We start from the raw sequence: 17575 nt of genomic DNA on the forward strand, positions 1-17575 counted from the left end.
CGTTGGCAAATCGGGGTAATAAGGAGTTATTGGCAGCCCATAGCTGCCACTAAATCCTAGATTAATCATGTCAGGCGTCTCCCCGAGATACCTTCCATGATTAATCTGTAAATTACAGTTAAAAAACACACACCCACGAAAAATCCTTTATTAGAAATAAAAAACACTAACAAAGTCCCTCATCACCAATTTATTAACCCCGACAAAGCCCTCCATGTCCGGCGTAATCCACGGACCTCCAGCGTCACATCCAGCTCTGCTGCATGGAGGTGACCGGAGCAGCAGAAGACACCGCTGCTCCTGTCACCTCCACGCAGCTAATGAAGGCAATAGCGCGATCAGCTGAGCTGTCACTGAGGTTACCTGGATCCAGCGGTGGATGCAGCGGTGGCCGCGATTAACCTCAGTGACAGCTCAGCTGATCGCGCTATTGCCTTCATTAGCTAAGTGGAGGTGACAGGAGTGGCGGTGTCTTCTGCTGCTCCGGTCACCTCCATGCAGCAGAGCTGGATGCGACGCTGGAGGTCCGTGGATTACGCCGGACATGGAGGGCTTTGTCGGGGTTAATAAATTGGTGATGAGGGACTTTGTTAGTGTTTTTTATTTCTAATAAAGGATTTTTTCAGGTTTGTGTGTTTATTTACTGTAATTTACAGATTAATCATGGAAGGTATCTCGGGGAGATGCCTGACATGATTAATCTAGGACTTATTGGCAGCTATGGGCTGCCAATAACTCCTTATTACCCCGATTTGTCAACGCACCAGGGCAAATCGGGAAGAGCCGGGTACAGTCCCAGAACTGTCGCATCTAATGTATGCGGCCATTCTGGGCGGCTGCTGACTGATATTGTTAGGCTGGGGGGCTCCCCATAACGTGGAGCTCCCCATCCTGAGAATACCAGCCTTCAGCCGTATGGCTTTATCTGGCTGGTATTAAATTTGAGGGGAACCGCATGCCGTTTTTTTTTAATTATTTATTTCTATACTCCATAGTGACACGCCCACCGGCTGCTGTGATTGGGTGCAGTGAGACACCTGTCATTCAGCGTGGGGGCGTGTCTCACTGCAACCAATCATAGGCGCCGGTGGGTGGGGAATGCAGGGAATACGAGATTGTTTAATGAGCGGCCGGGTTTTTCAAATTAGAAAAAGCCGCCGGAGCAGTGTGAACGCCGTGCAGCGCCGGAGATCGGGGATCGGTGAGTATAAGAGAGGGGGGGACACTTCAGTCACTCGGGGGATTAGCGGTCACCGGTGAATCCTTCACAGGTGACCGCTAATCAGTACACGGCACAGACAGAGCCGCAGCATGACAATGAAGGCGAGTGAAGTTCACCCGAGTTCATTCTCATCCCGCTACTCTGTCTGCTGTCTGCCGACATGTAGTAAACGACATTTTGCATCACACACGGATATTCCACACGGACAACACAAACACATGTCAGTTAAGTTTCACACGCACACACGGACATTTCACACGCACATACGGCTAGCATACGGGATACATACACAGGCCACACATACCATAAAAACGGACCTAAAAAACGGAAAACGGACCCAAAAAACGGCCCGTTTTACACAGACGTGGTTTTCACGGATGTGTGTTTTAGGCCTAAGAGAGAGATAGATAATTAAGAGACCCATCTTACTTTTTCCAATCATATAATTATTGCTGCCACAATGTCTATGTAAACAGTGATTAGAAAAGAAAAGCCATGGCATTGTATAATAGCCATAATAATAAGGGGCTACAGTAGTTGACATTTTAGTCTTAGATACCCCGTATTTGTTAACACCAGGCATGATCATCGAAGAATAGCCCCAGGCTTCTATTACACAAGGCTGTACTTGATGTAGTTCACACAATCAGTTTCATGTGAAGAAAAGCATCAATCGAATTGCACAAGATTTGTATGTGTCACAAACAGTGGCTGGGAATTTCATAGACTAGTTAAAGTGCATCTATCATAATATAAACTGCATAAAATAGATTTCTTCGGCCTGATAAGGCTGGTGTATTTACTTTGAAAATTCATAACAGAGTAGATATACACTGGAGATCAAAATTAGAGAACAACAAACAATTTCCTAAATGTTAAGGTCATTGTGTAGTCCTATGTGATTATATACTAACATGAGTAAAATAGCAGTATTTTAAGCTTATTTCATAAATTTAATTTATTCCAAAGCACATAATAAAAATGTAAATGAGATAAATGAAGAAAGCAAAGATTTAAATTAGAAAACATTTAAGTGGCAGCATAACTTTCCAGTTTGTGCTGTCTTTACAAAAATGGTGTGCTGTTCCAAAGTGACTAAAACCCTCCAGCAGCAGGTTGTCCAGATGAATTCCAAAGGAGTGACCCTATCAGCCATATCAGCCATACCAAGAGAACTTTCTTGTTCCAGATTTGTGATTTTAAGAATATTGCATCTTTACAACACAAACTCTTTCAAGTTTCCCAAGAAGGCTGGTCGCCCTAGAAAGAAAAATGCAACAGAGGACAGAGTAATGCGGAGACTCTCCATGGGTAATCATTTGAACACTGTAACTGGAATTGCTCGGTCGTTCAGCACTGAACAGATTAAGGATCTGTCTCGTCATACAGTGTCACGATGTTTAGCAGCATTTGGACTGAAAGCCCAATCTGCAGTGACCAAACCTTTCATTAGCAGAAAGAATCAAAAGGCTAGACTCACCATTGGTGAGGAGCATGTGGTGTGGACAGAGGAGAAGTGGTCCACAGTTAATTTTAGTGATGAAAGCAAGTTTAATTTATTTGGGTCTGATGGGAAAAATTAAGTTTGTTGACAAATTGAGGAAAGACTGAACCCAAATTGTGATAAGAAGTCAGTGAAAGGTGGTGGAGAAAGTGTCATGGTTTGGGGAATGTTTTCTGCAGCAGCAGTTGGACCTCTCATACCGCTACATGGCAGAGTGAATGCAAGTGTGTATCAGAACCTTCTTCAGCAACACGTGAATCCTTACTTGCATTGATCAGTCAATCAGCCAGCAATTTTCATGCAGGACAATGCCCCCTGTCATACAGCAAAATAGGTAAAGCAGTTCCTTGACACAGAAAACATTGAAAAAATGAAATGGTCAGCCCAGAGTCCTGATGTAAACCCAATAGAAAACCTCTGGAAAATCCTTGGTGACAAAGTTGTAGACAAGAAACCCACAACAGTCAAAGAACTGTGGAAAAGACTGGAAGCAGAGTGGACCACATCAGAGCAGTGTGAGAGACTAGTGACGTCCTATGGCCACATACAATATGTGCTGAAGTCATTCAAAGCAAAGGCCTGTACACTTCCTACTGATTGATGACCATTGTTACCTTCAGAAAATTTAGTTATAATCTTTCTCTGTACTACAGTCATTGCTGTCCTCTAATTATGATCATCACGTTTTGGGCAAAATAAAGCTTTTCTGTTGATAAAGTTTGAATCTTTTGTAAAACACTGTTCTAGTGGCATGGTGTACCCCTTACAAAAAAGCCTTCAAATGTTCATCAATGTAGATTATATTATTTCTGAAAAAAGCAAGTGATCCTACATTGATCTCTAAATTTGATCTCTAGTGTATAATCCTGAGTCTTAAAATGAGCATTTTGATTTTAGGCATCAATTTTCACAGCAAGTACATCAATCTCATCAGGTCTAAGAGATGAGTTTAATAATGTATACACACAAGTATATATTGTGAAAGCTGGTGACAGATCCACTTTAATGTTATTATTACATTGATAAATATTTCAAAGTGTTTCTGTCCCTTTTTATAGAAATAGGATTGCATGTGAATGCAGCGCTCTGATCAGCGTCTCACGGAATATTTGGATGTCAGCCTGATGCTGTGATCCTGACCACATATACCCATTTACCATGCCCGATGAAGAGACCTGAGTAGTCTCGAAAGCTTGCAATTACTACCATCTTTTCAGTTAGCCATTAAAAGGTATCAACCACTGAGGACTTCAGTTCTTTTAAACAATTTTTTTATCTCTACTGGCTAACACGGTACAAAGATATATTTTACTTGTATCACATATACCCAGCCTTACATGACTGTAATCTGTGTCTCATAGTATGCGAGTGTGAGTGACAGTTTGACAGGTTACAGTATCTTTCACTTTGTTATCAGGGAAGGCAGCTCTGCGGTCAGAGAAATGGCTAAATAGCATATGGGTTGATTTCTGTTCCAGGGAAACCAAGCTGTGGGCAGCCAGGCAGAGCTTCCAGAGGGAGGGTCTAACATTGAAGGTAAACTTCACTGCAGTGAAGGAAGCCAGAGAGTGAAGCACAACTGTACAGTGTGTATCCTGACAGGGGATATAAGGTGGCTCAGGAGCTCGCGGAGCACAGCACCCTACTGGAAGAACACTCATGCCTTTCTAGTCTCCTGGGAAGAGGAGCTCGACTGATAAAAGTAAAAAATGAGAATGTGCCCTTGTATGTGAGTGAGAACGCAGCGAGCCAGTGGGGATCCTTCTATACTGCACATCTGGAAAGTGAAGCCACAGCACAAGGCTAAATGTTGGAAGCTGTACAGAAGTGAACAGGGTGTGTATCTGGACTGGACTTGGATGCTGTAAAAAGCAAAATATATCTGGATTCAAGAGAAGAATGGCTTGTTTTTCCCAAAAATGGCACGCATGTGTGCTGATCACTTTCTTAGGATACCTGTACCCTTGTGATGCATCATTCGAAGGTAGCGCCTTTCACTTAGAGGCTGAAGGTAGCACGTCTGCCATCAACAGTAAGCAAGACAGCAATATTATAGAAATCCAGCAATCTTACATTCCTGCCAGGCTTATCCCAATTGCACAGGTAACAATTGTTCATATTCTTTATATGGTCCAGTGTTGTTGTCTTTGTATGCTGAACTTATATCTATTAAGGGCGTATACCTAAGTTTGGAAGTTATACTCTATTCATGGGATAAGGAATAACTTCTTGATCGCTGGGAGTCCAACAGCGGGGAAACCCACCGATCATGAGAATCAGGGCTCTGAACCCCACCGATCATGAGAATCGGGGCTCTGAACCCCACCGATCATGAGAATCGGGGCTCTGAACCCCACCGATTATCAGAATCGGGGCTCTGAACCCCACTGATCATGAGAATCAGGGCTCTGAACCCTACCAATCATGAGAATCGGGGCTCTGAACCCCACCGATTCTGAGAATCAGGGCTCTGACCCCTATCGATCCTGAGAATCATGGCTTTGACCCCCACCAATCCTGAGAATCAAGGCTCTGACCCCCACCGATCCTGAGAATCAGGGCTCTGACCCCCACTGAACCTGAGAATCAGGGCTCTGAAGAACCCTGTGTGAGTGACTGCAGCTCCATTCATTCTTAATGGGACTATACGAGGGAGCTAAGCACAGCCTTCAGCTGGTCTTCAGCTGGTCTTCAGCACTCCAATAAGAATGAATGGAGCGGTATTGTCCATGATTGAATTCCACCCCCATTCACATGGGCTCTCAGGATCGATGGGTAACTAAGTGTCTGCATTCCCAATTATCTGGAAACTATTCCCGATCCCACAGATAGTGGCCAACTTCCTAACTTGAGAATACCCCTTTAAATGGAAATAGTAATGTCTATCTGTAAATCAATAGTCAAAATTTTTCAGAAATGTTTTCTTTTTTTTTTTTCACTTTTCTATTATAACAGAATAAGTGTAACAAGGAAGAAAATTCCATTAGGGGAATCTGTGGGAATATAATAGTGCAAATGGTACTTCCATAATATAATATATTAACAATAGGTCTCCTTTTGGCAACAGGCTGTAGATTCACTGACTTGTGAATGTGTCAAAAGGTGATTTGATCATATATAGGGTGCAGATTGGAAGTCTAATTAGTATATTGAGTGGTCAATGGTATAATGAGGATCTTTTGTCTTGTAAAAAAAAATAATAGTCAAATATTTTGGAATTGCCTTTTTTAGCAATCTCATAGTAGCATTTTAATTTGTTTACCAACAAACTTATTCCTTTAGGCTAGGGCAGCATGGCGACTATGGCTGTGACAAAAGTTGCATAGTTGAAAATCTCACCATGCCACTGCAATATCACAGCACAATAGAAATGAGCTGTGTTCCCAATACACAAGTAGCTAAAAATACATATGATTTAGATTTATTTTTGACTTGTTAGTTGTTGGCCACAACTGGATAACATTCACTTACATGATGTAGCAGTGGCAGATCATCGTCTTTAGGAGTCATACAGATGTTCATGCAAATCAGTCCGATCTCAGACCGCTATGTGTGAACTGTGCTGTGGTTCTGATGAATGGAGCTTGACAGATTGATATATTTCTGTGAGTCTGTGAACCTCGGGCTGAGAGAGCTGTAATCAGTTGGTGTATTGCGATCTGTGATTGAACCAATTTGAAACGACATCTGCATGAGCCCTTCATGTCCGACTTGTGTGACTGGAAAGTTATGTAGTCACAGTCTTAGGCTACATTAACACATCAGTTTTTTTCCATCAGGCACCGAATATGTTTTATCCCCATTGATTTGTATTAGTGTCGGATTGTGCCTAATGGCCTTGCGTTGCATCCAGCTTTTGACGGATCCGGCGTAATTACTCAATGCGGCGGCCGGATGGAACGTCTCATTGAACATTTTTTGTCTCTGAAAAAAAAACGTATCGCGCCGGATCCGGCACGACACGGCGTGATTTACAATGAAAGCCTATGAACGCCGGATCCGGCACGATGCGGCAAAAAACAGATGCGGCCGCCGGATCCGTTTTTTAAACTGAGCATGCTACAATTTATTGAAAAAAACGGATCCAGCAAAAAAACGGACGGAACGGATGCATGAAAAAGGATGCGCCAGATCTGTTTTTTGACGGATCAGGTATACTGGATCCATAAAAAAAAGGATCAGGCGCATCCGTTTTTGCATATTCTGCACCGGATCCGTTGCATCAGGCACACGACGGATTGTGCCTGATGCCAAAAAACTGATGTGTGCACGTAGCCTTAGTTGGCAACATACTGACATGATTTTTGAAGCAGAGGTTTCAGGAAGCAACAGTGGTGATTTTCCTCTTCGACATCTTTGCCATGTTTGCAGCAGCTTCGATTATTTTTAAAATTTTATATGTAAGATAGTGGTGGTTATGACAACTCAGCATTAATGAGGAATAGCTGGCCACTTGTACGGGGGTGAATTATTCTTAATTATGCCAGACGTATTGTTCCTTTATTTGGTGAATCAAAAGACATTAGCCATTGTTTCATGTCAGACTGTTTGGTGTCTCAATCTGTTTGTTACTTTGTAGAATCTCTGCTGATTACATATTGCATCAGCACCCTGCAGTGTATTAAGGTATCGTCACACATAACGAGATCGCTAGCGAGATCGCAGCAGAGTCACGGTTTCTGTGACGCAGTAGCGATCCCATTAGCGATCTTGTTATGTGTGACACCTACCAGCGATCAGGCCCCTGCTGTGAGATCTCTAGTCGTTGCAGAATGGTCCAGGCCATTTTCTTCAAAGGCGATGTCCTGCTGGGCAGGACACATTGCTGTGTTTGACACTGTGTGACAGGGTCACAATGACTGCTGAGATCGTTATACAGGTCGCTACTGCGACCTGTATTGTTCCTGCATCGCTGGTAAGATCTGACTGTGTGACATCTCACCTGCGACCTCCCAGCGACTTAGGGGTACTTCACACACAGCGAGATCGCTACTGAGATCGTTGCTGAGTCACGTTTTTGTGACCTCATTAGCGATCTCGCTGTGTGTGACACTGAGCAGCGATCTGGCCCCTGCTGTGAGATCGCTGCTCGTTACACACAGGGCTGGTTCGTTTTTTTATTGTTGCTCTCCCGCTGATAAGCACACATCGCTGTGTGTGACAGCGAGAGAGCAACAATCCTGAATGTGAAGGGAGCAGGAGCCGGCGTCTGACAGCCTGCGGTAAGCTGTAACCAAGGTAAACATCGGGTAACCAAGGTGGTTACCCGATATTTACCTTCGTTACCAGCCTCCGCAGCTCTCATGCTGCCAGTGCCGGCTCCTGCTCCCTGCACACGCTAAGTTAAGCGGTGTGAGCTGGTAACTAAGGTAAACATCGGGTAACCATACCCGATGTTTACCTTAGTTACCAGTGTCCGCAGCTTCCAGACGCCGGCTCCGTGCAAGCGCAGCGTCGCTTGCACGTCGCTGCTGGCTGGGGGCTGGTCACTGGTCACTGGTGAGATCTGCTTGTTTGACAGCTCACCAGCGACCATGTAGCAAAGCAGCAGCGATCCTGACCAGGTCAGATCGCTGGTCGGATCACTGCTGCATCGCTAAAGTGTGAAGGTACCCTTACCTGCGATCCTTATCAGGTCGCATCGTTTTCGGGATCGCTGGTAAGTCGTTGTGTGTGAATGGGCCTTTAGTCTGCATTTTGAGGACAAATTGAATCAGTGAATAATGAGGGAACAACCATGATTGTCTCCTTCCACATGATTGTCTCCTCCCACTCATGTAAGACACAATACATTGATATGGGAACAGAGGGATATAAATAGGTACTTGCTCCTGTCACCAGTGTCATTCTATCAGACATCAGCCTCAGTTCCATGAATCCTGCTGGAGGATTACAGAACTGCACCACTGCCCAAGACTGAGCCCACAAATTTGCTTGGAGAACCCAGGTTAGAACAATCAGGTCACCTGGCTACATACCTCTCTGTGCTTGGTGGGCTTTCTAAACTTGACGCTATCTCTTCTCAGTGGGTGCCTGCCAAAAGCGAGATGCTGTTGGCTGGGATAGTTGGCCCTGGATGACCAAAATCACGAAGATTCTAATCCCTAACCGACCAGCAAAAGGGTGAGACTCCGTTACTTGTACCATCGTGTGGTCTTGCAGGGAATGTACGATATGCGGTTGACTGTTGGTGACCCAATAAAGACTTACTAGAATTTGGTACCTTCTCCCTGTTTAGGCTGTGTAGTGTCCTGCCCATGGGGAAGGAATACAGGCATTCAGAGAGATAAGGCCTGGTTCGTGCAGACTTTCAAATGACAGTTAGGCCAGCAGACGAGAGCACTCACCGACCCGCGTGTCTCCACATTGGTTTCTAAGCAGAAGCCATTTGAAGAATGGTCAGGTTACATCAGTTAATCACTTCAAGTCTTTCAAACCTTGAAGCAATTGAACATGTTTTAAAAGATGGAACATTTGCACAGTAAGTCATTTTGATTTGCTGTGCATATGCTTATTCTTTTTGCCATTCTTTTTAGATGTTTTTCAGGCAAATTCTGGTCAGAATCTGCCTAAAAACAACTTTGTGTGTACACATACTTTAAAGGGGATGTTCTTGTTCTATAGTAGTGAAGCCCAAATGGGTTGCTCATGATCTTTTAAATGGTTGGTCCAATCTAAACACGTGACCACTGCAGACAATCATTGGCCTCAGCAGCCACACTTGTAGGATTTAACTTTGTAACTTTCTGATACTCTCTGTTTCAGTTACTCAACATTCTCAATGTAATAGTTTGATGTGAATGGGAGCACTGTCATTTATATTTAGGAGCTGCAAAACTGTACACACCTTATTCTTCTGGGAAGTGTATACAACAGTATCGAGTCTAGGCAAGGCTCTGTGAGCTCAACAGCTTGCAACCTCACCCCTGTAGCAAAGTATCCATAAGATTAAGGTTAGGCCTACATAGCGACTTTGGCTGTGACACTTGTTGAGCTGTCGAAGTTCGCTCAATATCGCAGCGCAACACATGTGAATGGGATCACATTGCGACCTAGAGGATTCTGCGACTATGACAAGCAAGTAAAAAGTCCAATCATTTGACATTTTCTTGCCACTTGCTTTTCGCACAATCCTCAGAGGTTGCAGTGTGATCCCTATCACTTCTGTTGCTCAATGTTGCAACCACACATAGTGAACTTTGGCCGAACATCAAGTGTTGCAGTCAAAGTTGTCTCATGCATCTAGATATTTGGATGCAACATATCCAACACAACTTTTTGTTGTAGCAAAGTTCTTGACATCGTTCTAATCCGATTCACACAATGATTTCATTTTTGGGCTGGAAATTGTGATCTTTCGATCTGTAGCATGTCGGTTTTACTTGTGTAAATAATACAGATTTAATGTGGATTTTTGCCTTCGAAAGAATGGGTGGCTAAAATCCACAATATATGCAAAACACAGTGAAACACATGAAACTCTCACATAAATGCATAATATAAATAAAAATAAGCCTAAATAATAAAATGAAAATAATATACACACCTCAACCAGGGATTCCTATGGTTTCAGCAGGATTTACAGTACAGATTAAAAGTTTGGACACACCTTCTCATTCAAAGAGTTTTCTTTATTTTCAGGACTCTGTAAATTGTAGATTCACATTGAAGGCATCAAAACTATGAATTAAAACATGTGGAATGAAATACTTAACAAAATGTGAAACAACTGAAAATATGTCTTATATTCTAGGTTCTTCAAAGTAGCCACCTTTTGCTTTCATTACTACTTTGCACACTCTTGGCATTCTCTTGATGAGCTTCAAGAGGTAGTCACTGGAAATGGTCTTCCAACAGTCTTGAAGGAGTTCCCAGAGATGCTTAGCACTTGTTGGCCCTTTTGCCTTCACTCTGCGGTCCAGCTCACCCCAAACCATCTCGATTGGGTTCAGGTCTGGTGACTGTGGAGACCAGGTCATCTGGCGTAGCACGCCATCACTCTCCTTCTTAGTCAAATAGCCCTTATACAGCCTGGAGGTGTGTTTGGGGTCGTTGTCCTGTTGAAAAATAAATGATGGTCCAACTAAACGCAAACCGGATGAAATAGCGTGCCGCTGCAAGATGCTGTGGTAGGGATGCTGGCTCTGTATGCCTTCAATTTTGAATAAATCCCCAACAGTGTCAGCAGCAAAGCACCCCCGCACCATCACACCTCCTCCTCCATGCTTCATGGTGGGAAACAGCCATGTAGAGTCCATCCGTTCACCTTTTCTACAAAGACACAGTCGTTGGATCCAAAGATCTAAAATTTGGACTCATCAGACCAAAGCAGAGATTTCCACTGGTCTAATGTCCATTCCTTGCGTTCTTTAGCCCAAGCACATCTTTTCTGCTTGTTGCCTGTCCTTAGCAGTAGTTTCCTATCAGCTATTTTACCATGAAGGCCTGCTGCACAAAGTCTCCTCTTAACAGTTGTTCTAGAGATGAGAAGGTGTGTCCAAACTTTTGGTCTGTACTGTATATGCTGGCCTCTGTGCATCATATCCTCTCACAAATCTTTAGTTACGTGTGATAGTGTAGCGCCCCTGAATGTATCAGGGTGCTGCAGGGAACTGCATCCTGTCCTCCAGGGTGCAGGACCTACCCCCCCATCATTCCAGGTTCCCAACAACGATGTCACTAACATCCACACTACAAATCCCAACCACACCTCACATCAAGACCTGTACAGACACACCAGTGGGTTGGTCAAGTTGGAGCAGGGCCACCCACCTAGGGGTAAGGCAGATTAGTGGGAGGGGAGACAGAGTTGAGTGTTAGCCCTCAAAGTGTGAGGAGCTGGTTAGGTCGCAGACGGTGGTCCGAGACCACAGGAGTTGGGGACCGGTGACAGTGACATTGGAGAGGGTGCGACGGACATAGCCTAGGAGGAGTTCGGCATCAAGACCCCAAAAGAACTGACCTGTACCGAGCATGGCGGGATACGGGACCCTAGATCAGGGAAGCGCTTCAGGCTCCTTGATAATTAACCTATGGAGAATAGTCTCTTTATGAGCTTTCCCCAAGAGCTCAGAGATTGAAGGCATTAGCACAACGCAGGGGATAGGTTTCTCCAAAGTACACAACCCACAAAAATCTCAAGTGCCAGCCATCAAGAGCACAGCTACACTACAAATAGTGAGCGGGGCCCCAAAAACTTCACGCCAAGGGTCCACAACGGTCAATCATTTTGTGCATGGAGGCAGGGCTTTGGACTTACCAAGTGACACCGGTGGGAGCAGGACCTGGATGGGCTCCCCCTGCAGAAACTTCGGTACCTAGAGACTTTGGTTTACCATCTCTGTGAGCGTCTGCTTATTCCACCTAATTCAGCACCAAGACTACCACAGTGAGTAACTTGACCCCTGCACCCTGCTTTCCCAAGGCCAAGCCGCCCGCTCACTAAATCCCTACCACTGTCCGGGGCCTTCCCTACCTGTGGAGGGATTGACACCTTGCTGCCCCACACCATTTGCCCTGGTACTCCATTCGGCAGCGGCGGTACTCCCCTTACCACAACCCACAGGTGGCATCATGAACATTTATCCCCTGTAAATACCCCCTTACATTCAAGTGGACGCAAGCTCCTGGGTCCGGAGACCCTCGAGCCACAGCAACCCCGGATCCATGCAGTTCGACTGCTGCAGGTACGGCACAATAGCTACAGCCAATCAGAAAATGTAGCTGTCACATAGGAGAGAATGCATGCACAGAAAGGCGGGGTGCGCTTGGCTTAGAGAACCACCTGCAGACATGAATCTGCTGTACGATTCTACTGGGAGCTTCTGGCATTCAGTTATACAGTCTGAGGTGGCTATAGTCAACACTGACAGCACTGTGAGTGGCAGCTGTAAGCATGTCCTGGCACTTTGACTGACAGCTGTCTCTACAGTATGCATGTGCAGAGTGAGCTGTCCATCAAAGTGCCAGGGTGTGCTTACAGCCCACTGGCGGACATGGACAAAAAAGGGCCAATGTGCAAAATGGGCGATTTTCAATCCAATAACTCATCAAAGTGCACTACTTAACCCTCTTTGGAGGTGGTGTTGGGCCCCATTACCTCTTGGGCCCCTGTGCAGCTGCACAGGTTGCACCAAAGATATGTCCGCCATTGTTACAGCCACCACTCACACTAGTGACTGTACCTGTGCCAACACGCCTGTATGACACAAAGTAAGTCGCTCCCAGGAAGAATAGAGTTCATTTTTTCCCAGGTATTGAACTTTCAGCACAACAACCAGGCACATTCTTAATTCTTTAATCTGCAGAATAACTCCATATCTGCAGATTAGTAGCTTTATTCAAAGTTACAAAATCCCTTTAAGGGTAAGTTCACACATTGCTAATATGCTGCAGACACTTTCCTAAGAAAATCCACATGTATCCGCAGTTCCGCACAGAAGTCAGCAGCAGTAAATCCACACAAAATCGTGTGAATCTTACAGAATAAAGGTAATTTTCTCTCAGTTGCTACATTTTTAGTACAGTGGACAGGCACCTTCCTAACTAGCATATTATGCTTATATGTTCAGATCTATAGAGTTATTTGTAGTGACAGGTTCCCTGTAAAGCGCACAAATCACAAAGATTTTCCTATATAATCTAAAGCCAGTGCTATACTGGCACTATCAAGCTGATTCTATACATACCTTTAGGCCGGGGCCACATGGGGCACTAGTGAGATGCTCGCATGACACTCGGCTCGCGCTGGCAGTACAGCAGAGCCGAGTGTCATGCTAGTGTCCCTGCGACTGCGGTCCGACTGTGCGAGCGGACCTCAGCTGCAGTGGGCGGGCCAGCTTTCAGGAGGGGTGGGCCAGCACTGAGGAGGGGAGGGATTTATCTCCCTCTCTCCTCCGTAGCTGGCTATTGTGATTCTCGCTCTGCACGCGCGGTACACCGGTGTACCGCGAGTGCAGTGCGATTTTTTCTCTTGCCCCATTCACTTGAATGGGTGCGAGAGAAACGAGTCTCGCATTACAAGCAGATTGGTTTATTAACCAGATTAACCAGATTGGTTCCTCGGTCCGATTAGGGCTGAGAAAATAATCGCTCATGTGTGCTGACACACAGGCTAGAATTGGTCCGAGTGGAATGCAATGTTTTATCGCACTCCACTCGCATCGATTTTCTCGCCGTGTGGCTTAGGTCTTAGTTGTCAGCTAGGATGTATAGGTTTTGAAACACAAGCAAGTAAAGTTTGTAAAATCAGCAGCTTTTTGAATGACACACAGCTGCAGTAGCTGATAGCTGGGGTGGGTATTCATAATTATCCCCTTCCCCTGTTATTTATGCTTATTCTATTATAGAATCTATTTACTTTGGGACTAAAAGGACCTGTGCTGATGTCATACCCATGTGACCAGAAGGGCTGGGGCTCACACAACATAGCTGATGTCAGGAAGCAACATTATTTTGTTGGCTGAAGCCCCACCTCTTCTGGTCATATGGGTATGACATCAGTACAGGTCTTTTTAGTTCAATGGGATTTAGATCCGGACTCATTGCTGCCACTTCAGAACTCTCCAGCGCTTTGATTCCATCCATTTTTGGATGCTTCTTGAAGTATGTGTAGGGTCATTGTCCTGCTAAAACACCCATGACCTAGGGCACAAACCCAGCTTTCTGATACTGTGTGGTACATTCTGATCAAAAATCCTTTGGTAACCTTCAGATTTCATTATACCTTGCACACAGTCAAGGCACCTAGTACCAGATGCCGCAACCCCAAAACATCTTTGAATCTTCACCATATGTGACTGTAGATACTCTGTTTTTTCTTTGCAGGCCTCATTTCGTTTTTGGTAGACTGCATTTTTTGCTCAGAAATTTTTCTTGGTCTCACCTGTCCACAAGACACTTTCCCAGGTGGATTTTGGCTTACTCACATCTAGTTTGGAAAACTGCAGCCTATTTTTCTATGTCTCTATGTTAGCAGTGGAGTTCTCCTGGGTCTCCTGCCATAGTGTTTCATTTAATTAAAATACATACCCTATGGGAATAGGGTATGACTAAGGACTTTTTTGTTTTTAATACTATGTCCGAAACGCGTTAAGTTTCTCCTGTATCACACTTGGTGCAATGCGTTTGTTGGCTGATTTTTAACTAATAATTTTTCAATAAAGGATTCAAGTTATTTTAAGGAGATTGTGCCGAGTCCATATACTTACTCACTTCTACTGCTTCACCGGCGTGGACTGGCCGGAGGACTTCGTGCACCCGAAGGATTTTTGTGGCATCGGATGACAGGTGAGCTGAAAACCACTTCCCTATGGGAATAGACACGCTAGAAATAGGAAGAAACCACTATAGCTAGAGCTGTAAGGGGCAGAAAATATGACAAAAAAGAAAGCATTCAGAGAATTAAAGGAAGAGGGTAGTGAGGAGGCATTAAATACTTAAAGAAAATTAATTACATTCTGTAAAAAGGAAATCAAGGCAGCAAAGATTGAGGCAGAGAAAGTAAAAAGAATCCAAAATTATTGTTCAACTACATAAACAGTAGAAAAATAAAAAATTATAGTGTTGGCCCAGTCAAAAATAGTCTGGGTGAAATGGTGGAAGAGGATGAAGGAAAGGCCAATCTGCTAAACTCCTTTTTCTCTAGAGTATTATATAAGAAAATCCAATAACAGATGAGATGATCAGAGATACAATAAATGCTCCATTGAATGTCACCTGCATAATCCAGCAAAAAGTATGGTGTAGCCTCAACATCAGTAAAGTAGACAAATCCCCAGGCCGGGTTGGCATACACCCCCGAGTACTGCAGGAATGAAGTACAGTTATAGGTAATTATTTGTAATCTTCACAGAATCCATAATAACAGGAACTGCACTGCAGTATTGGCGCATAGCAAATGTGGTGCCAATATTCAAAAAGTGGACGAAATCTGAGCCTGGCAATTATAGGCCGGTAAGTTTAAACTCTACTGTGGGTAAAAGCCTTGAGGGTTTCCTAAGAGATACCATCTTGGAGTATCTCAAGAAGAATAACCTCATGACTCAGTATCAACTCTGATGTCCTTAGTGTACCCCAGTCATTCTGTAGGCCATAGGCTTCAAGTGACAATAAACATAGGTAGGGCGAGTAAAACATGACTCAGCTTTACTGCTGGCTTTAACTGTATTTGCAGTGCGGGAGTTACTTCAGGGGGACCCCACTTTATGTATGTTATTTCCATCCTTCTGGAAAGTTGAGAAGTCCAAGACAATTTAGTTGCATCACTTTAGACATTATTTAAATAGTTTCTACCTCAGAAAATGATTAAAAAGAAGAATTTCAAAGAGTTAAGTAGATGACAACCAAAGATATGAGACAAAGCACAGTAGCACATCATAGCACTCTCAGCGTCCATACCATCAACTGGTCTGTCAGTACGCTACTCATGATTCTTACTTTTGAGATTTTTGTCCGAAGCAACAGGCTACAAGATAAGTGCATTTCTCAGATTTCAGTGTATATACAAATATATATATATATATATATATATATATATATATATGTATACACATACAGTATATATATACATATATATATATATATATATATATACAGTATATATATTAAGAAAATTTCAATATATACAGTGCATTGTACAGTTGTAAACTATAAACATAGTAGAAAGTGTTATTACTCTTCTGTTGCTCACTAGTTGCCCCCGCAGCCAGCGCGGGATAATAAAAATAGACATAAGATATAACATGTTGGGGGAGGATGTCCGAGGATTGAGATATTTCCAAGAACCTAAAATAGAAGCATCCATTGACATGCTGCAATAACACTTACACCTAGTTCTCAAGCTGAAGTTAAATGTTATCCCTGTCTGGTATGGAGAGTGTGAAATAGCAGGGCATACATCTGGAGATACATACTGTCAATGCACCATTTAGAAATGTGAGGCACAAGTGTGAAAACCAGATCTGTTCCGTGCTCTTTGGTCATGGCTTCAATCACTAACGCACACTAGATTAGTTTTTCTGATTGTTTAAGGGCTATTTTTAGGCTATCCTCCATAAAATTTTACTTTTCTTGTTATCTTGTTAGCTCAAAGTACTTTAAGGCTATGTGCGCACTTACCGGATTTTGCCGCGGATTTTCCGCGGATTTGCTGCATGTTTCGCTGCAGAAAATGTTCATAACATCTCTGCAGTGAATCACCAGCAAATCCTATGGAGAAAAAAAATCCTGTGCGCACTGGGCGGAATTTGACAGCTGCATGTTTTGCTGCGGGAATCCCGCAGCAAAAACAAGTGCATGTCACTTCTTTTCCGCACATCGCTGCGGGATTTCACTCCATTGACTCAATGTTAATCATGAAATCCCGCAGGGAATAACGCAGGCAGCAAATTCTGTGCGGTTCACTGCGTTTTCCTGCGTTATTCCCTGCGGTATTTCGCGGTTTACCTCCGGTAATGTGCATCGCTTGTCTGCGGTTTTGCAGGGAAGTGATGTCATTACAGGAAGAGGAAGCCGTGCAGAGAATAAACACACACAGATCACAGACATAGAACACATCACAGACACAGAACACATAGACACAGACACATAGAACACACATAGAAAGTAAACGGAAATATAGAAAAAAAAGAACGTGTGCTCCGCTGCATATTTACCGTCCAGCCGAGGTAAGCACACAGCGGCGGCCCGGTATTCTCAGGCTGGGGAGGGAGAGGGGCAGGGGTAATGTCCCCCGCCTCACTCCCCCTCCCGCAGCCGAGAATATCAGCCGCAGCTGCCCCGGCACTGTCGCATGCAATATGCGGCACTACCGGAGTGTCCTCCTCGGCTCTTCTTGCCACCGTGTAGCA

The 17575-nt window shown here is 44.1% G+C and overlaps 1 protein-coding gene across 1 annotated transcript in view; it reads left to right on the forward strand.

The window, feature by feature from the left end:
- The first annotated feature begins 4288 nt into the window (after positions 1–4288).
- Positions 4289–17575, forward strand: part of LAMA4 (laminin subunit alpha 4) — a 223215-nt gene continuing 209928 nt past the window's right edge. Inside the window, exon 1 of the mRNA XM_075340041.1 lies at positions 4289–4829. Coding sequence (XP_075196156.1) covers positions 4626–4829 — 204 coding nt within the window. The 5' untranslated portion in view covers positions 4289–4625. The remainder of the gene's footprint in view (positions 4830–17575) is intronic.

Source organism: Anomaloglossus baeobatrachus, chromosome 3 (genome assembly GCF_048569485.1).
Source record: "Anomaloglossus baeobatrachus isolate aAnoBae1 chromosome 3, aAnoBae1.hap1, whole genome shotgun sequence".
NCBI classification, from domain to species: domain Eukaryota; kingdom Metazoa; phylum Chordata; class Amphibia; order Anura; family Aromobatidae; genus Anomaloglossus; species Anomaloglossus baeobatrachus.